General features: G+C 43.1%; 1 protein-coding gene across 4 annotated transcripts in view; it reads right to left on the bottom strand.

Moving 5' to 3' along the window:
- Positions 1–1681: 1681 nt before the first annotated feature.
- The window catches only part of LOC105272234 (uncharacterized), a 91902-nt gene continuing 72381 nt past the window's right edge, over positions 1682–21202 (bottom strand). For 3 of the 4 annotated variants that reach the window (XR_892732.1, XR_892731.1, XM_011314253.1), the window contains one exon: positions 2923–3006. Coding sequence is in view for 2 of the 4 variants with exons in the window: in XM_011314253.1 (XP_011312555.1) it covers positions 2986–3006 (21 nt within the window). In the remaining 2 variants the exon portion in view is untranslated. Of the gene's footprint in view, positions 1749–2922; positions 3007–21202 lie in introns of those variants that run through there. The other variant, XM_011314252.1, reaches the window with a different exon arrangement.

Below are 21202 nucleotides of genomic sequence, written 5' to 3'. Positions count from 1 at the left end.
CTATCGCCATCTGTCTGAACTTCGTTTCCCTAAAATTGACAGCTGATCGCCTCAATTGCGGCGTTACTAATTACGCGGAGTGAAGCCGTCAAATTGTTCCGGGAATAATTTTAAAAAATAGTGCATTAGTGTTCACGGGTCGGAAATTAGGTTTGAGAAGTGTCCAGTGTGTGAAAAAATTATAATCAGTGTTCTTGTGAGTGACAGTTAGCCACGCCATATTTACAGTGTGCCACGGTGTGGCAATTTGGACAGGGGGCGACGATAGTGTTTTTTTTATGTGATTTTGCGATCACTAAAAAAAATACTTCCATTCATTTTTCCGCTTCCAGACCTAATTTCCGACCCACCGAAATAAATGATTGATTTTTTATGACCAAAATTGGATTTTTTCATCTAATAATACGGTCGTAATTAGTAACGCCGTAAACAGTCAATTTTGATCCGTTTCCTAGGGAATTTTCTAGGGACATGTCGGGCAGAAATCCCTCCAACCGGGCCTTAATTAGGAAAACGTTCCTGATTAGCTCCATGTACCATATTTTTTCATAATTCGGAATCGGATAATTATTGTCATTTATTCTGACCATTTCCAATCGTTTCTGGCCCTCAAATGAACAGTCGCGGAACATGGGCAGAACATGGGCGGATGGTCCGCCCATGATGAATCGCCAGGGTAGCTAGATGAAAGTGCGGGTAGGGTATTAGGTTGGGGTACCGCGTAGGTACTGGGAAAGGGTTGGTAAAAGACCCCCTATGGTCATACCATCTGGCACCACCCATTCATCTTTTTTTTTATAATGTTCAAAACGGGCTTATAAACCTAAAGGGTGCTTTACAATTGGTGCATTTATTTAACGGCGAAAGTGCTGAGGAATTAATACCTTTTCTAGGTTCGTGTGAGAGTGCAAAGGATTTGTTACAGGGCATTCTAAATTTATTGGCAAATGATCTCAATGAGAGCAAGAAAAATGGAGCAAGGAAGGCCTTATTAACGTTAGCAAAAGGTAATTTTGAACAAGACTTGCCATGAGCAAATTCTGATTTTGGTTCAAGGAAATAAATACAAGACGTTGCATGAAGCCTGTCTGGGAGCAGTTGAGCTGGAGAAAACTATGCAAGGATTCCATGGGTTCGTGAAAAGCTCCACGGGTTCTGGAGGAGGCTCCGCTAGTTCCAGGCATTCTCAGGGAGGAAATCGTTAATCAAGAGGGCGGCAATCTTTCGGGATGGGATGTTTCGCTTTTAGTCAAGCAGAGCATCAAGCAAGGGACTGCAAAATACAGCGGAAATCGAATCTACCTGTTCCAGAATGATGCAGTATCTACGCATATGGAGTGACATGCTAATTTTCCCACACTCCAGGGGATGAAATTACTTCTTGTTACAAACTGAGGAAACCATGTGGAATTACTGACAATACGGGGTTGCGATTAAAAGAGAAAAGCGATGCTGCAAAGTAGATCAATAAGAATGCTGACGGTAGCACGAGGTAGAATCATATTAAAAGCAAAAGCTCGTTGAACGGTGACGCATTGCCAATGGGTCAATTCACGTGGCGATGATGCAAATATCTGAAGCTGAGGGTCACGAGAGTCAGCAAGAGACCACTATTTCAGGTGATTCCCATCTCAGAAAGCGTATAACTACATCCGCTGAGTCCTCAAAAACCAGGAATCTTCTGATTTTGTCGGCGACTGAGCTCAAACAGCCTACGATGTTCCTAGCAGATTCTGCAGCGGCCGTACCTGCAATTAAATCCGCAGAGGTAAAGGGAGATGTAAAGGTCCAGCCTGAAGGAAGAACATTACGAGGAATTTCGTACCAAAATATCGGAACACGTGGAAAAGTGGAAATTTATTTGAGAATTAGCAAGGAAAAATTAGGACACGTATTTCACGTTGTGCCAAATGAGTTTCCATGCTTCGGCAGAATTCCTGGAGAAGATTACTTTCAATCTCGAGACTTATAAATGACACGCGTTTACAACTTTTTCAACCTGAAAGATCAACTTTGATGAAGGCAAGAATGGATGTTAATGTTCGGTTTACAGCAGAGGTGGACAACCTCAGCTCTCGGAGCTACTCCAGCTCCCGACCACCATTAAGCGAAATTGTCCCAAGCCATAAATTTTATTGCTGCACCCCCTGGGGGCCCATGATGCCCTGCGCGTAGGTAACAGTAGATATTCGGCAGAAACATAGTGGTAGAAAAAGTGAAATAGAAAAATTTTCTATGTTACTAATGGAATTATTTCTTCAATTATTGCCTTTTTTGTTGTTATATGCTTTTGATTAGTTATTGGTTGATTTTAACCAATTGTATAATGAGAAATTTTGTACATTTCATACATTTCTTGAAATGGAAATATTGTTTGGAAAACAGTTATTAAATAAACTAAACTTGTCCACACATGTATACCCTTTCGGGCTTTTACATTTCCCACCCCCAGTTCCCCTTGTACCGCAATTACGCCGAGGGCCGAAGGGAAAACCTCATGGGAAAAAACCTTGGCCAGGTACAGTCGTCTCTTTCGAGACTACCGCTCGTACGATGAAAACCTGTGCAAGTTAGAGCGAATTCTATCTCTAAAAAACCCCTGGCATTTCCCCGACTGGGAATCGAACCCACGAATCTCATGTGCCAACCCCCTACGCTCTAACCGCACGGCCACCGCACGTCGGTCAGTTATTAAATATTATCATGTTGTTAATGGACCTGACTTGACATTCATTTTCAAACTTTTGATTTCTGTATTTCCCGCTCTCGATACCAAATTAAAATTCATAAATATCTCACAATCAAAAAAATTATCGGCATCCATTAATCTTTAATTGAGGATAAAATATTTCTTTCTCAAGTTCACGAGCATCCCACTTTCATTTCCACCGATGAATATTGAATCCAAACATTACACCAGAATCTGAAGACAGCACAACAATTTTGAAGCAATATCAAGGTACACCTTCTGGAGGTTATCCTGTGTCACGAGGACAAGCCTCGTTCCTGAAAACACGGTAAACAACCGAATAAAATTCATAATTAGATATATAGATGTGTATTTATTAGCAAAAATGCTATACAGATATGTTTCATACAATGTATAACAATATGTTGTATAAATGTAGCTCGAATCCGTGACTTATCAATATTATAATTATTTGTACATTCTGTTATGTCTACATACTATATCACGTTGTAATGGTTAATAAATTTCAACTATTCATCCAATTTGGTTATAGACATTTATCTTTAATTTGCTGCAGTAATTGCCGCTTAAATGTGCTTAAACATGTCAAGTCTCTGGTTTCCTTATTTAAACGGTTGTATAGCTGGAAACCATGATATTTCAGACTTTTACCACAGTTCTCAGTTCTTCTAGTTTGAAGCACTAGATTATTCTTAGGCTGGAAACAAAAGAGTTCAACCTTCCTTCCTCTTTAGTTCGTAAGTCAAAAATTGAAAAAACTATCCTCGACGATCTGGGAGGCTGGGACAGAGGGAATTCCACCATCAGATAACTCGGAGTATTGGGCAATCGGAGGTTAGATAACGACACTCCACCAGTGGCGGTTTCACACGTTGGAAAAAGGCCCTCAGTGGGAAGAAAACCACAGGAATCGGTACTGGAGAGATTTTCTCGTTACTAGTGAAAAGTACTAGAGAAAGTCACTAGTAATAGCAAGCGACATCCAATGCCGACCGAAAGAGCCGAGCGATGGCCAATCAGGCCGCTCCGAAAGTGAGGGAGACCAATCATCTAGTGGGAAGAAATGTGGTAGGGTGAGACCATGTTTTGGAACACTATGATAACGCTGACGACGGTTGTCACCTTTTTCGGAAATCCACTGTAAATCAATTAGTGGGCAGAGAGTTAATTTTCTTTTGTTGGTGTTTCGTACACCCGAGTCTTAAGGACGATTAGTGGATTATTGTATCAGACGATCTCTGACCACTTTTTGCTAGCGAAATTAAGTTCTCTCTCTCTCGTTCTGATAATTGTTTTAATTTACTTTGTATTAAATTTGTTAACAAAATTTCTATGAGTAGTCTTGCGACTTTTGTTCGACAATTTGTGTCGCAAGACTCATTCTTTTCTCGCCATTGAATTTAATTTCGATTTTCATAGTCTCAAGGTCTCATGACCTTCGGATTATTCTGTCTCTGGTTTTGTATTTATTTCGTGTATTTTTGATTGTCCGAGGTCACGTAGACTTATCGATTTTCGCGTTATCGTTTCAAGTCACTAAGTTATTTTGACAATTTATAACATTTAATTTCTGATTAATTTCTCTGACTTTTCCGACAGCAATTGAGTTTCGTAACTCCGTTGTTTTATTTAATTTATTATTTCCTTTTGACAATAGCAACTTGAGTCTTGTAACTCAGTTGTTTATTAATTACTTATTTCTGACTCATTTGACTGTTTTAACAATATTATTTAATTTTTTTTGTTGGTTGACTTCAGAAATCTTTACTAAATTCTTAATCGGACAACAGTGATATTATTTTATAAATTAAATTCGTGTCATGTAATGCTCGGTCGATTCAAGCGCCACGCTCTTTGTTTTCCAATTTAAAAACTGGACGAAGGGTTCCGTGAACCTTCGAAAATTACGTCGCACAACGCATTACAATTTCGATTTTAGGGGATTTTAATGACCTGGCGCCTGACTGAATTTTCTGATTTTATTTTTGGGGTGTTTTGGTGCCAGAGGACGGGCTAATGGACAAAGGGTTCCGTGAACCTTCGAAAATTACGTCGCACAACGCATTACAATTTCAATGTTTAATGGAAACGTGGGAGTAGCAGCGTGTACGAAATAGAGTCTAGTTAAACAGAAAGAGCGCCACGCGCTTTGTTTTCCAATTTAAAAACTGGAATTCAACGTAAAAAATCCTTAGTTGTATCGAGGGTAATTGTTCAAACATTGGCAGAAATTGATTATCTCTTGGTTACCTCAATAGTGAAAAATTATTTTATTTTAAATTCAAAAAATATGAAATGTCAGTTCTTTAAAATTCAACCAATAAATGTTCCGCCAGAACGTCAAAACGATAGTCAGGGGTAATTTTTATGTCAGCGACAGGCGGTGGCAGCACCTGACGGGCGCCCGTCTCTCGTTGACAATTGCCCGCGCGGAAAATCGTTACTTTTTCATCAGACACTTGTGGCGTGTGCAACGCGGTTTACCACACATTTTTCTTCCAGTCTTTCAGCAGTGATTTTATCATTTCTCTCGACCGTGTGTCGAATTGAAAACATCCCTACCACGTTAGTGTTGTTCTACGAGAATAAACCAATCGTTCCATCCAAAAACCAACCGTATAGGATCACACGATCTCGTATAACCTCGTGATTTCTCACCACGCTGCGAACTGCAACGTTAACGGAGAAACAACGTTCTCAACAACGAACAAACGTAATGATTTCCTTAATTTAAGGGTTAATTATTATGTGGCCATGTCACTTTTCAACTCGAACATTAGTACTCGTGTCGTTCTGAAGATGGCCTTATGTAAAAGCCATCTATGAGCTGCCAATGGACCCTTTTTCGCCTGATAGCCAGCCGGTCAAAAAAGAATTATTATCGGTACCGGTAGTTCAAAGTTAAAAGACTTATTGTCGGTAGTCGAAAATTCGGCTGGAAGGAAGAATACGAATAGTTTGTAAAACTAACGTTTAAACAATGCTATAGACGTCCAAGCAACATGCTGATGATTTATATCTCCACATTTGCATTTTATGATCATCGAACATTTCAAATTGGACACATATCGGCTTCAGACGATAATAAATCTCTCAGAGATGAGAAAAATATGGAAATATGAAAAAAATTTTCAACAGGGTCCAAAGGCCGATTTAGGATCTTTGGGGGAATGTTTTTCATCAAACAACGGTTGATTTCGCATATATTCACCTCCTCGACGGTGATAAACCTCTCAAAGGCGAGAATAATTTTAAAAAAAATGTTTTTCATGGCAGCTCAATACGTCGATCTAGGAAGATGAATAAGGATAATTATAAAATCTTAGAGATAAGGAAGATATTAAAATTAAAATCTAAAAAATTAAAAATTTTGCACCCAGATCCTAGGGGCTTGATCTAAGATCTTCCGAGGGAAGAAAGCGACTTGTTTTCAAAATTGATATTTTTCCTCATAAAAAGACATTGAACAAAGATCTATTGCACATTTAATCGCCTCGTAGATTATAATAGAACTGTCAAAAAGGGGGAAAATATAAAAACAAACAATATTTTTCAGATCATACAGAATAACATGAAATATTCCGTCAATCCTAATTCGAAACTAATTCGAAGCCTGGTTTTATACATACAAAGTCTGCGCAAAACGTAACTTTATGAGTATAGTGCGATGAAAAGGAATTCCGATAAGGAATTCTCATGCAAGTAAGGTTGATATCATTATGAGAGGTAATTATCGGTATATTCAATGGTGTCCACTGTTCTAGTGCAAAAAAATCAGCACATATTGAGAGATTTTGCGACGAAAATAATAGTCATTTTCGAAATCTACACTAAACTGTACCTAGCATGGTACTCTATGCAAGTGCAAAAAGTGCGTTACTTAGGGTTTGTCAAACATAATTTTGAGACTTTTTAAAAATCAACTGTTTTCATCATTCGGCCGAAAACCAATTCTATGACTCGTGTGGTTGTATCTCTCAGCTTTGCTTCGATCTGTAACCCCCACACTAGTCGAAAAGGGATTTCTAAGCCCTGTCCTATGAAAATAAGTCTTCCTGGGTTGTGTAATAAAGACCAGAATACAGATATAATAAACATGTATGGTAATTACTCAGACTCAGACATGCTCATTTAGTTAACCCAGTGTAGCAGGCCCAAATAAATAATTTATTAGTATGTTTCAAACAGATATGAAATCGAAGCAATTAAATTACCTCCATATTTCTCCTTCCTTGGAAATTTATCAGAACGACAATTCAATTACGAGAATAATTGTTGAGTTGCATGATGAAAACATACATATTGTGCACGTTTAACTGTAGGCTGGCTCTACATGGAAGACAAGCAACAAATGTCCTCCATTGAAGGCGTATTAGGAAGGAAGTATTCATGCGAAGGAAGTATTCATGCAACTCTCGACCAAGTGCTTTACGATTAGTATCAAATAATATTTTTTCGTATAAAAACGATCCAATGTGAAATTCATTTTTTCATGTTCTACTCTCTACTGACCATGCGATTGAAACTAAAGATCAACTGAGTTGTTTCTCAATGTAAATTCCCTCATTATAACAATGAATATATCGAATTACCGGAGTAATTCGTAAATAGTATGGTCCAAACAGGTTTTATGGGAGAACATATCATTCCACACAATAAAATAAGTTAATCAAACGTCTGCTTGATGGAGACCGTGTTATTATAACTTATACAATCATCATACGTTGAATACGGTCACCACAGCGATAGCCAAAATTATTAATTAATTTTAAAGCAATGTCCAGAAAAAAAGTGCATAAGGTATTCTAAAATCGTTGTAATTGCACGCAGGGCTAAAATTAACATAAAAAACTTTCTCTGAAAAATTGTTATTTTTACACTGTTTTATTTTGTTGTGTCGCCAATGCACGTGTTGTTTTTTTGTTTCTTATAATTAAATCCATGAAAAAATTCGTGCGTTAATTACTGCGATTTTTTGTGGATTTTCAAAGAATATTTTTTTCATTTTAAAGCAGTACCCGGGGGAGAAGCCCATACGATGAGGAAAGAACTACTTTTGATAAGAATATTCTCTTGATACTAGAAAATATTCTCTTGTCAATTTTTAAAATCGCAAAATGCCCTGATAAAGTATTCCACTTTTACACTGAGAGGGTTTTGTTTGGGAACTGTATAGGTTATGCCGATGAAATCTCCAAAAATCTGACATTTACTTCAACCTCAATTTTTTTATCCCTTGAGTAGTCGATATGGAGAGAATTACCGACACTACATTCAATCCCATTTTTTTTCCAGTGTTCAATACCAAATGATGGATTAAAATATTCAATCATGTAGGATTCGATGTTCGACAGCGTGTAAGAATTTGCATTTTCCGAAAATACTCATTAAAAAAAAATTAATGGAATAAACAGTGTTACAGATTTCTGTGGTAACTCAATCTACTTTTTTTCATCGAATTTCGGGAAAAAAAACGAATTTTTACTCGCTTTATAATCACATTTCACACTCGTAATTCATTTTTCATCAAAAGCAACAACCGATTTACCTAAAAATAACGGGTTTGAAAATTCGTAGTGTATACGAGGGTGGAATCGAGAGTAACATGGCCACTTAATAACGACGAACGTGATCACGTCTCGAACGATATACCACAAACAGTAGGTGTGTATGAGAGTGTGAAAACGACACATATTTTGTGACGTCATTCGCAGTGTTCAAATTCGCTTGTTCAAACAAAAAACTGTAATGACACAATAAACGTGGGTTTTTTTATGACGAAAGGCTTTTTCCCAATCAAATTAAGACTTAATTAATCTTCTCTTTAAAATTTAATACAACTATCATGCCAGTTAGGGCATGATAGTACGAATTTTGAATTTTTGATCGAAAAATATGGATATATTTCTTGCTGTATTTTGCATTGTTAAAAAACATTAATTAATCATTTTTTTCTATATCAATTTCCGCATAGAATTCAGTTGGCCAAATCACTCGGAATTGAATATTTCAGCGGCAAATGAATTGAAAAATACTGGTGAAAAGATTTTTTAATTTTTGTTAATATTGTTTGAACATTTCCGAATCAGTATTTAAAAAATTTAAAAGATTTTTGACCTTGGAAAAGAACAAGTGCATCATTTCATATCCTGTTGACTTTTTTTGATTATAGCGATCCCATTGTTAAACATTTGAAAATCCATCCATTTCCAGTTAACCACGAAAATGAATACCGCAGAAAAACATAAAAATAATTAGCTGCAAAATGTCCACACTGTAAAAAATGTGATCTGACCAAGAGTGGGCAAAACTTATAAAATAAACCTTACATTCATAATTTATTGAATTGTCGTAACGTACTATGATGCCGTAGCTGGCATTTTGCAGCTAATTATTTTTGTTTTTCTGCGGTATTCATTTTCGTGGTTAACTGGAAATGGATGGATTTTCAAATGCTTAACAGTGGGATCGCTATAATCAAAAACAGTCAACAGAATATGAAATGATGGACTTGTTCTTCTTCAAGGTCAAAAATCATTTAAATGTTTTAAAAACTGCTTCGGAAATGTTTAAACAATATTAACAAAAATTATAAAATCTTTTCACCAGTATGTTTCAATTCATTTGCCGATGGAAATATTCAATTCCGAGTGATTTGTTCAACGGAATCCTACGCGAAAGTTGATATAGAAAAAAATGATTAATTGATATTTTTAACAATGCAAAATACAGCAAGAAATATATCCATATTTTACGTTCAAAAATTCAATTTTTTGGGCGTTGACTGACGTCACGGATACTCCCAGTCTGACCCGAAGTCACCCCTCCGACTACCGGCACAATACAATGGGATCTATTCTTTTATAGTCATTGGCCTAATTGAGGTTGGAATCTAGGCGAGCACATTGAGCGCACTCTGTCCATGCGTACTCTAGATCCTAGCGACGCGTTCCTGGCTTACTAGAGCTTCTCTGGAGGTTCCTGATTTTCTAGATGTATATTTGTCACAGATTCTTAGCTGACTGCAGTTTCTCTGCATGCTCCTGGCACTCTAGATCTTCCCTACAGGTTTCTGGTCTACTAGATCCTCGCAGCTTCATCCTCACTAGAATTTTTCATAGACTTCCGGGTCTATTGTTCATCGCGACAGGCTTATTCATGGAACTAGCATACTCTCTGGAATTGACCTTCAGGCACACTCGAGGAGAATAAACTTCCGCATCCGGAAGTTGAAAGGTTATCTACTTCTGAGCATCCATTAAGAACATGCCGCCTGGACGATCAATCCGAACTTAAACATGAACCATCTACTCTGCTAATCAGAGACGTGTCTCATGTGTAACGTTGGTCATCTTGCTCACCAACGTCACGGCAGTAAACATTTTCTTGACCCTCTCAACATCTCTCGAAACATAATCCGATTTTTTCTGGTTCATCTACCAGGTGATTTCTCGCACTTTTTTAACGATTCTGAGGAATGCAGAAAATAAATATTCAATGCGTATGTCGCGGATCCCGCGGGTTTTTGTCGCGGATCCCGCGGTTTTTTCTTGATCATTCTCGTAATCTTGGAATTACCTAACGTTTTTGGGGAACAGCTGCCAACAGGCGGGGGATGACTCATGCTCCCCGTACACAAGAGCGTACCCCCCCCCCCCCTGGCCGCAGGTTGAGACCTGGAAACGGCACGAGGCCTCTCGACTCCCCCGATAATCCGAAATGGAAAAAATGTCGGTCTAATGAAAAGATTATGACGCTAAGCCGCCGCCACAGAGGCCCGCGAAACAGAGATATGGAGCCCGACGCTACACGCGCTATGGCTTAACGCCCTGCAACAACCCCCGCTTTCAAGAGGGCCACCAAACCCACAGGTGTGTAACAGGAAGTGCGACATCTCTCTCTCTCTCTCTATCTCTCTCTCTCAATGGACCCGAAATTAATGAGATCTCACTGATAGGCAGAAACGTCGTATAAGTCGGGAATAAGGAGATCACACCACTCGTGCCGCAATTGCAGCTATTAACGGTTTTCCGGCTCTCAGAACGAAACAATGAACTCCCGAATCTCCAGATACGGACCGCCATGATGAGTAACTAATCCCAGCATATTAATTAATCCCTCTCAAAAATAACGGCAATGGACCTAGGTGGGGGATAACCTCCACCGAGGGCATATATGACCCCGCGCTAACCCGCAAAGGGCACTTCACGGTACGACACTTTACTTGACTTCAGCACTTCATTTGTACGACTTCAATTTCGACTTCGAACAATTTCGTCAAGTCTCATTGATCCATCAAGTTAGTTCATCGCCAGTTCTCACCTGCATCAGCCAAGTTACTCTCGGGGAAGCGGAGTCACACTTACAAGACGAGACCGTCTTCATCCACAATTACGCCTGAGTCGCGTGAATCTATTGCGGACTAGTTGAGCCAATCCACTTCAGAAATTGCCACGCCGGAGTCGCGTAAGCAAGAAGAAATTAAATTGACAACGAGGACTCCCCTGGACTCATCCATTACGGGTTTAAAAGGACAACACTTGTACGGAGTGACAAGTACCTGCTGACAGACCTATTGACACAGTCCAGCCTCAAAAGAGTGTAACCAAACTACACAAAATATTTGTTTTGTTAGTGAATGAGAGTTGAGTGAACCATAAAAAGTAATCCGACATCGGAAGTCCACGAGAAGCCGAGCCGCCACCCCTGGTCCGACGGAAAATTGCGATCTTTTATTGCATCGCCCGAACCTCCGGTTCGACACCTTCTCACCTGCCAGGTGAACGACCGGTACACCTAGATTATCGCAACGAACCTCCGAGTTCGTCGACCTCATCTTCACACCTCGAGAATCGTCTCATCTCCGAGAAATCACCGAGTTCTACCCCTTCAACCCTCGAGGGAACCGCCGAGTCTGCCGCAACGCGACTGAGTGATCGCGCGCAGCTTCTATTTACCTGTTTATCATCAACTGTAAATCTCGAATCAACTGTAATGCTTCTTTCACCTCAGTGTTACCTATTTCTCCCATCAAATTGAGCGGTTTTATCTTGGATTGTTGTAATAATCCTGTGGTTTAGTACCCCAATAAATATTCCTAAATTAATCAGTAGAAGGATTTTCCCTCTATCTCTGCGTGATTCTCTCACTAATCAGAATTCCTGCGTAACCTAGCATGGTACACTTCAGTGTTTTATCCCACACAATACGAGCCCATTTAACTGCGGCATCCGTTTAGACGTAACTGGTCGTGGTCAATTCAGTTTTGGGGGTCGCCCTTTTGAGAAGTAACCGATCGTCCAGGCGCCCGGAAGCCGCAACAAAATTTTGGCGGAATTAAAACCGGAAAATGATGAGTTTACGCTCGGGACGAAAACTCGGGGGAACGGAAAAGAAGAAGGAAAGAAAATCTAGCGTAAAGGCTAACAGTGAAAACGAACTTCCCCAAGAAACGGCTCCTCTCGTGCCATTAGAACCTAATAATGAGAATATTGGACCTTTTAGCGACGGAGACACGACGGGACGCTCGTCTCCGCCTCGCATTCACGAGGAAGAATCCTCTGATCAAGATGATTTTACTTTACAAACTATTTTCGCAAACCCATACGCTCTTTTCGAAAACACGGTAAATAATTTAGATAACGTCGCTTCCACGACCAGTATACCTGGAATTAAAATTACGCCTCTTACAAATACGGGCGCGATCCCTAAAAGAGTTGAATTCTCGAACACTTTGATCGATCCTAGAGCGCTTTTGCGTAACGACGCGTTTGTAGAACAATTAAAGAATAATGAGCTTATTCCAGTCGAACAATTGGAAATTATGAGAAATTTTATCCAAACCGAGCGAAGCGCGATAACAGAAATTTATAGTGCCGGAATCCTTCCCCAAGTTTACGAACAATGCACCAGATTTCTTGAACCGAACACTCAACAGACTGAAACGCGGAACCGCGAAAATGACCATAAAACATTAGAATTCCCACAAATAATGGGACCAAATCCGCCGCCTAATGTAAATGCCCCTCTGGCGTCTAGCCGTTCAGAAGCAGCACCGAAATTACCAGCGCCCGTGAATCTTAGCACACCAAAACCGGTAGTCACTACGGGAAATTTACTGAATACAGAATTTGAAATGCCATCAACGTTCGCATTCCCGCAATCAATAGAGCCTTCCGCTAACGCAAGGGCCATGATAAACACAAATTATCCATGCCCTCGCGACAATTCACAGAAATACGAGTCGGAGCTGAATAAAATCCCTTTTGCCGGCCCGATTATTTCACAAGCACTCTCGGATAGAATCAATTCACTCGCGATAAACCCCACGATAAACTCTATCAGGACTAGTCAAGAAAAACCACCCGAAAATGACGCGAAAAAACAACCCCGTAATGACGGTAATTCAGCAAGCAGTAACGCTAGTTCGTATGCTCCGGTAAAATCATACCCAAGTAAACTGAAACACGCGGACAATCAAGCTTTTCAAACCGCTCGCTCATTTTTTTCTACATATCCATTTGAGACCCCCCGAGGGGCACACACGGTTCAAAACGGAGGACCGAGAGATCGGAGACAGGAATATAGCTTATTTCCTCCCAAAACTCCACAAATTGGAAACAATTACATAAATTCAATTCACGAGATGAATAAAGAAATTCCCTCAGCTCTGCCCCGGTACACGGGCCCGCTATTTAAAGATCAAGTGGAACCAAACGCAATAAAGTTTCCAAGGGCAGCCCCGACTTTTGAACCGCTTCGCCCACCTGGATTGAGCTCACTCCCTTATGCTTTTACGCAAGGTACCACAGTGACGTTACAAGACGCGCTATCAGCAATTCCAGAATTCGAAGGAGACCCCTCCCTTTTTTCTGAATTTGCTGAGGATTGTGAGGAACCCAAAAACATGGTCGACTCAAACATGGAGCCTAACTTAAACAAATTAATGAGAAATAAATTAAAAGGCCCCGCCAAAAATGCTATACAAGGCCGTCAATTCCATTCCGTGAACGAATTAGTAACCTTTTTACAAAATATGTTCGCACCAATCGAATCCCTCGCACAATTGCAAGGTAAATTAGGACGGTTAATGCAGGAAAAGTACGAACCTGTCGTCGTATATGGAAATCGAGCTAGGCAATTAATGCTCAGTATTTTTAACGCGTACTCAAGAAATGGCGGTTGCCAGCGAAGTTTTAAAATCGACACAGAACAAGAAACCATTCGTTGTTTTACACGGCGATTAAACTATGGCCTCAAGGTGAATCCCGCTAGATTTATTGACCTAGACGCGGCAATACGCGAAGCAATCGCGGCCGAAAAGAAAAAACAGGCGCGAGACGAATTACACGGTGTGGCGTACTGACTGGGTAGAGTCAGTCAAGAGAGCCAACACTACAAATTATGTTTCAGAGAGACACGTCTTTGACTTGCATCCAAAGCGCAGAGAGCGATTTAGTGATCTAACTTCTCAACCCTATAAAGGGGAGAAACAAACAGAGAGCAACCGTCCCTTCGTAGGGGAATAGGAGGAAGAGGACCGATAGCGGTGAGTGCACGGTCTTGTACCGTGGGATGGCCACTTCTCAATCCTGAGAAAGAGAGAAAGTCCAGGTAGTACAGAGTGCGTAGGATTGGTAGGAGGTAAGGCTAAAGGAACTAGATAGCTAGCCAGGTAGTTCTGCGCTCAAGGCAAGACCGAGCACGAACTGGACGAGAGAACTCGCGTAGGCGTTTATATAGCTGCCAGTGCAGAGTGGGGGAAACGTCGTGTGACGTAGTCCCAAGTGTTCCCCACTCTGGTAGTCGCAGTGCCACCGTATGGGAGTACGATCTAGACCCCGCAGGTAATGTAGAAACACTACCGCGGGTAGGAGATGTAGCGAAGGCTACAACGGGAATTATCCAACCTCACAGTGGCCCCAGCCAAGGGATAACACTCAGAAAATTAGAAAAGATTTTAAACGACCGGAAAACGCTAGAATAAACGCCGTTCAGGAAGAAAAATTTTGTGAATTTTGTCATAAAACCCGTCACACGGAACAATATTGTTGGATAAAGCACGGGTATCCAAAACCCATAACTTGTGACTTCTGTAAATTTAAAGGGCATACAATACAAGAGTGTCGTAAAAGAAAATATTTCGAAGCAAGGGGACAACGTGAAAGGGAGTCCCAACGCCAGAATTCGGGAAACGGGCCTCGCCCCTCCACGCCCGGCGAGCGTATGGAGGAGAAGGCAGCCAATTGCGTCACTCAAGCCAACCAACCTTTCGAAGGGATGGCCATGTATTCAACATAAATAATACCTCCAGTACACCAACGATAATTCTGAAGCGACCCAATGCTCAAACTCCATTTACACTAATGATCCACACAGGCGCTGAAATAAATTTAATTAAACAAGGCGCGTTGACTCCTGACGACGAAATAGATTCATCAAAAGTTATTCAAATAAATGGAATAGCCTCATCTGGATTGCTGACTCTGGGCACAGTAACGATTTCATTATTCGGGGAAGATACTTTTCATGTTGTTACGGCGAGAACGTCGAATAACCGTAGAGCACTGGGATATGGTTAATGAGAGGTTTTAGAGCAATAATTGTGACGCGAGACGCACTGAATTTGTCACAGAGAAATATATGTATTTCGAGTCAATTCTATGTGTCAATACAATAAATATATGTGTCACAATAACCGCGATTGAGCACTTAATTAAATGATCACGGTAGAGAGGTATAATGTATAGAGATTCACACGATAATTAGAGATGAAATTAGAGACTTAGAGAACGTCGTTAACTTGAGAAAACACAGTACGAGATAAGATCATAATAATAATTATTAGCGAGGTAGGTCAGCGTCACAGGTGCGTAATTAGGGCACCTATCTCTGACGCACGGCCGGCCAGTTAGAGATGGCCAAAGAGGTGCTGCCGCCTCTTGACCTCATGCCGTATGAGGCTGTTGCCTCAACATTCTCCCCCCCGTCAGGAACCTCGTTGCTGACTGAAGGAGTAGAGAAGGACCGAGATAACCTAGAACACTAAGCAGAGATTAATCAAGTCGGGAGAGACCAGCTTTAACTGGTAGAGATCGGCAACAGAACTAGTTTGGAGATAGACCTGGTCAACGTCGTCGAAGCGGTCCTGATTGTCAAAACTCTGGAGAGACCGTCTTTTCCAGGATGTAGAGCTGTGACACGAGCAAGAGGCCACTTCGTTGGCGGGAACCGCTCGTCGTAGAGAAGTACCAGGCTGCCGACTTTGATTTCGTTGGACGGATGATGCCACTTGGAGATGGACTGAAGCTGCTGCAGATACCCTGTAGACCATTGCTTCCAGAAGAACTGCAGCCTCTGCTGAATCAGTTGCCATCTTGAGAGCCGTCCAACGTTGAGATGTTCCAAGGAAGGCTCCGGAAGAGCTATTGGAGCTTCTCCAATGAGAAAGTGTCCTGGAGTGAGACAGGACACATCGTCAGGGTCTTCCGAGAGCGCTTGTAGAGGCCTGGAGTTGAGAACTGCTTCAATCTGGGTCAGCAGCGTTGAGAGTTCCTCGAACGTGAGAGTTCTATCCCGAACCGTTCGAGAGAGATGATACTTCACCGATTTAACCGCTGCTTCCCATTTTCCTCCAAAATGAGGGGCTCCAGGAGGATTGAACGTCCACCTCGTTCCATCCTTGAGACATACTGCAGAGAGATGCTGGAACTCCTTGGTGCCAGCAGAGAACAACTTCTTCAACTCCTTGTCAGCACCGATAAAATTCGTGCCACAATCGCTGTAGTGATGTCTGCAGTATCCTCGACGATTCATGAACCTTCTATAAGCTGCGATAAAGCCGTCAGTAGAGTAGTCCGTGACAGCTTCCAGATGGAGAGCGGACGTGGCCATGCACACGAAGATCACTAACCAACCCTTCTGGGTCTTGTGACCACGCCCTTTCCACGTCTTGAGAGACACTGGTCCGGCATAATCCACACCAGTGTTAGAGAAAGCTCGATCCGATACAAGACGTGCCATCGGAAGCTGCCCCATCAGCTGCTCCGCTCTAATCCCACGATGACGCGCGCATTCAACGCACTCGAGGATGAATGATCTTACTGGTAGACGACCACCAATAATCCAGTAAGACCTCCTGAGATGCGTCAACGTGAGCTGAGTTCCGCCATGCAGCGTACGCTGATGAGAGTCCCTGATGAGAAGCTCTGCGAGCACTGATCCTTGAGGGATTATCGCCTGATGCCTACTCTCTGCTCCTAGAGTTGAGAACTTCAGACGTCCGCCCACTCTGAGAACTCCTTGTTGATCAATGAACGCAGTGAGTTTGGTCAACGGATGAGACTTCTTCAACTGGAATCCGTGAGAGATAATGTCACACTCGGCTTGGAGATGATAGGCTTGAGTCGCCTTGACCCAATAAAGCCGAGCTGCTTCGATACTTTCCGGGCTAAACAGTGCCGGAACAATGACGCCCTTCTTCCTGTCCAATTTCCGCATCATGTTCCCAGCAACTGTTTGACAAATTGCTGTGATCCGCAGCAATTTGTAGAGAGTTGAGTATCGAGAGCAGAGATCCCAGAGATTTGACCTTGCGAGAGAAGCAGTTAAAGTCACCCCAGACTTCTCCTCGAGATCTGTTGACGGGTCCAACTTTGCGCTCCGTTTTGGCCACTGAAATGAATCCTGTTGTAGCCATTTTGGGCCCGTCCACCACAAATGATGGGCATTGAGCTGAGCTACTGAAATGCCACGAGACGCGCAGTCAGCAGGATTCTCCTTTCCGCTGACGTACCTCCAATTGGCTTCCTGTACGAGGTCCTGAATGACTGCTACTCTATTGTGGACATATTCCTTCCATCTGGAAGGATGAGCACAAATCCACGCCAGAGCAACAGCAGAGTCCGTCCATAAATGTACCATGACAGTACCAAGGTTGAGCTGATCCATAACATACCTTGTGAGCTTAGCTAGGATGACTGCGGCGTTGAGCTCGAGTCGCGGAATAGTGCGCTTCTTGAGATGAGCCACTTTGGTTTTAGCAATAGCTAAAGAGATGCTGACACCATCCGCACTCGTTACCTTCAAATAAACCACCGCAGACATCGCTAGTAGAGACGCATCAGAGAAGCCATGGATTTCCACCTAAGATTCCTTCCTACACCCCAGCCAACGAGGGATCGAGAGTTGTTCCACTTGAGACAGTTCCTCGCGGAATTGAGCCCACTTCTGGACCAGATGTAGTGGTAACTCATCGTCCCAATCCATTTTCTCCAACCAGAGTTGTTGGAGAAGAGCCTTTGCTCGGATCACCACCGGTGATAGCAACCCTAGAGGATCGAAGAGTTGAGCAATCTCGGACAGAATAATCCTCTTCGTAGATTTCGTGTCGGCTGAGAGATGGATAGAGAACTTCAATCGATCGACGTTTGGATCCCATTTCAGACCAAGAATCTTGGTGACGGCGTCCTCTAGCGGCTTCAGACTCTGAGAGAACCCTCCTGGCGTCAGAGAACGAAGTAGAGACGGACTATTTGAGTGCCACTTCGCTAGAGGGAATCCGCCAGCCCAGCAGAGTTCCACCACTGGCTGAGCTACGAAGTGGAGTTCATCTTCCTCGTCAGCTCCACCACAGATATCATCAACATATCTACCACTGGTCAACGGTGAGACGGCTAGAGGGAATCGATGTCCCTCATCCTTGACCAGCTGATCGAGAACCCTACAGGCGAGAAATGGAGCAGACTTGGTCCCGTAGGTAACAGTGGTGAGCTGATAGGTGCAGATCTGGCCCCGAGAATCGCGCCACAAGATTTGTTGAAGAAGCCAGTCTTCCCGATGCACCTTGATCTGACGGAACATCGTCGTGATGTCCGTCATGAAGATGTACTTATTCTGCCGAGACCAGAGGAGCACGTCAGAGATGTTCTTTTGTAGTTTGGCTCCAGTATGCTGAATGTCGTTGAGAGACACTCCTGAGCTAGTCTTACTGGAGCCATTAAACACTACTCGCAGCTTTGTAGTTTCACTACTTTCCCGGAGAACGCAATGATGAGGAAAGTAGTATGTAGGAGCAGAAGAGTGAGATTGCCTGAGAGAGGAACACCGACCCGAATCCTGATACGATTGCCCCCCTTCAGGGACCCTCAACTCTCCTGAAGCCGAAGCTCCATGTGCCAAGGTCATCCCGTCAGGTTGACAATCCAAGACTCGTGCAGCGCATGAGACAGGCAGAACAGGAGCACGCACCATGTGCCCTAACTCTTCATACTCCTTGAGAAAATCACTATAAAGCTGTAGAGAACTCTGACTTTTTCCTAATCTCCTGAGCAGGCTCGTAAGACACGCCTTTGCGCGTCCTAGAGAATCACCGAGCTCTGCCGGAGAACGAACTAGAGGCAGACGAACAATATAGCGCCCTGAGCGATCTCGAACATGGGTGCGCTGGAAGAACTCCTCACAATCTGCCTCTTCCTTCGTGAGAATGCTTTCATTGCCTTCAGGTTTTGAGACTTCCTCCTGCTGCCAGAACGAGGTGGGAAGGTCACCAAGTTCCTCGTTACTGACAGAGACGTGATTTGAGTTTACCGCTGAGATTACTGCGGATGTTGGTCCAAGGACCACCCACCCGAAGAGAGATAACATCGCTATAGGGGAGTCTGATGGCCCCTTGATGATTTGCGGCTCCACAATCGATCCAAAGAAATCTGCGCCAATGAGAAGGTCGATAGGTCTTGGCGTCAGATAATTTGGATCAGCTAACTGCAGCCCTCTGAGATGATCCCATTGATGAGGCTGAGAGACCGAGAATGAAGGCAATGAAGACGTGAGATGATCGAGTATGTAGGCCTTGACAAGAATCTGATTGCTCGAATGCAGAGACTTGAGAGAGAATCGAGAAAATCCATTAGATGAGGACTTTGATCCACTAATACCAACAACCGGAAGCATGGCTGGAGAGACCGTTAAGCCGAGCTTCCTCACAAGGTCATTTGTAGCAAACGTCAGCTCAGAACCAGTATCCAACAGCATCCTAACCTCGTGAGAAGAACCATCGTCCAAGACGAGCGAGGCTAGGGCTGTGGCGAGAAAAACACCTGGTCTGAGCTGTGGAGAGATATCACGATTGATCGATGCTACAAACGAAGAATCATTTGCCAGAGTCGGCCGTAGAGAAAGGTCGTAGGACGGCGACGACTCTGACAGAGGCGTTGGTAGAGCAGATCACTGTGGAGACATGTCAGGCCTTGAAGAAGTGGACTGTATCGGTTGATTGGGCTGAGACACCTGCGATGTGTGAGGAACCTGCTGAGTTGGACGAGGCTGAGATAATCCTTGGGGTGTCGATTGAGGACGAGCCACATGAATCATCGAATGATGATTCTGACGACACACGACACAGGTCTTGCTGAGGCTCCGACAATTCTCCCTATTATGTCTCCCCAGACAATTGAAGCACCGACGTTTGAGAACGACAAAAGATCTCCTCTCTGTGGGAGATAACGCCTTGAACTTCGGACATTTGTCGAGAGAATGTCCATCCTCACACATCGGACAGGCACGGAAGCACATTTCCGCCCAATCCTGAGTTGGAGACACCTGAGCAGGTCGAGACGTGTTGCTGTTAGAGGGTTTCACCGAGGCAGGATGCGAGGTTGGACCAGCGGAGACGTTGAGCACCTTGGTTGACTGGACTCCATGACCAGGTGGGTACACCTTGACTGGCCTGGGCTTCGATGCCTGTTGAGAATTGGAAGAGAGAGGTCGAGAGGTGGCTGAATGAGGTGGAGCGGCATGCATTTCAATCCTCTCCCTAGCCCTGGCCCTGCTGAGGACGAATTCCTTGAGAGCGGCATAAGTAGGAAACTCCGTAGACGATCCTATCTCAATCTCCCAATTCTCCAGCGTCTTGGAATCTAGCCGACTCGTAACTAAGTGGACAAGCATGTCATCCCACTGCTTGACAGGACGACCGAGAGACTCCAAAGCATTCAACGCTTCAGCTACAGAGTTGAGAAGTGCGTTGTATTCCCTGGCTGAGCGGTTGATGACTTTTGGAGCAGAGAAAAGCTTCTCCAACTGGGTAGAGATGAGCAACCTCTCGTTGTCGTACCTGGCCAAGAGAGTGTTCCAAGCTGGCATGAATGAGTCTTGGGTCACTGGCAAGGTAGAGATGAGCTGCTTAGCCTCGCCAGTGAGAGAAGTGAGAAGATAATGCAACTTCTCGACGGTAGAGAGATTGTGATTGCCAACGACCATGGACAGGAATAAATCCTTGTATGGAGTCCAATCCGAAAAGTCTCCTGAGAAGGTCGGCAGTGAGATCTTCGGCAGCTGCCTCTGAGACACCTGAGTAGTGGAAGCCGTCGTGCTAGGTCTACGATGAAAGGACTCTGAGAGATCCACGCTCTCATCCAAGGCCTTGATGAGTCCAATGAATGTGGTCCTGGCTGAGGAGTAATATTGAAGGCACTGATCATAGACCTGCCTTTT

This window comes from Fopius arisanus, unplaced genomic scaffold (genome assembly GCF_000806365.1).
Source record: "Fopius arisanus strain USDA-PBARC FA_bdor unplaced genomic scaffold, ASM80636v1 scaffold00151, whole genome shotgun sequence".
In the NCBI taxonomy this organism is placed as follows: Eukaryota; Metazoa; Arthropoda; class Insecta; order Hymenoptera; family Braconidae; genus Fopius; species Fopius arisanus.
This window is presented reverse-complemented; position numbering and strand designations above follow the sequence as displayed.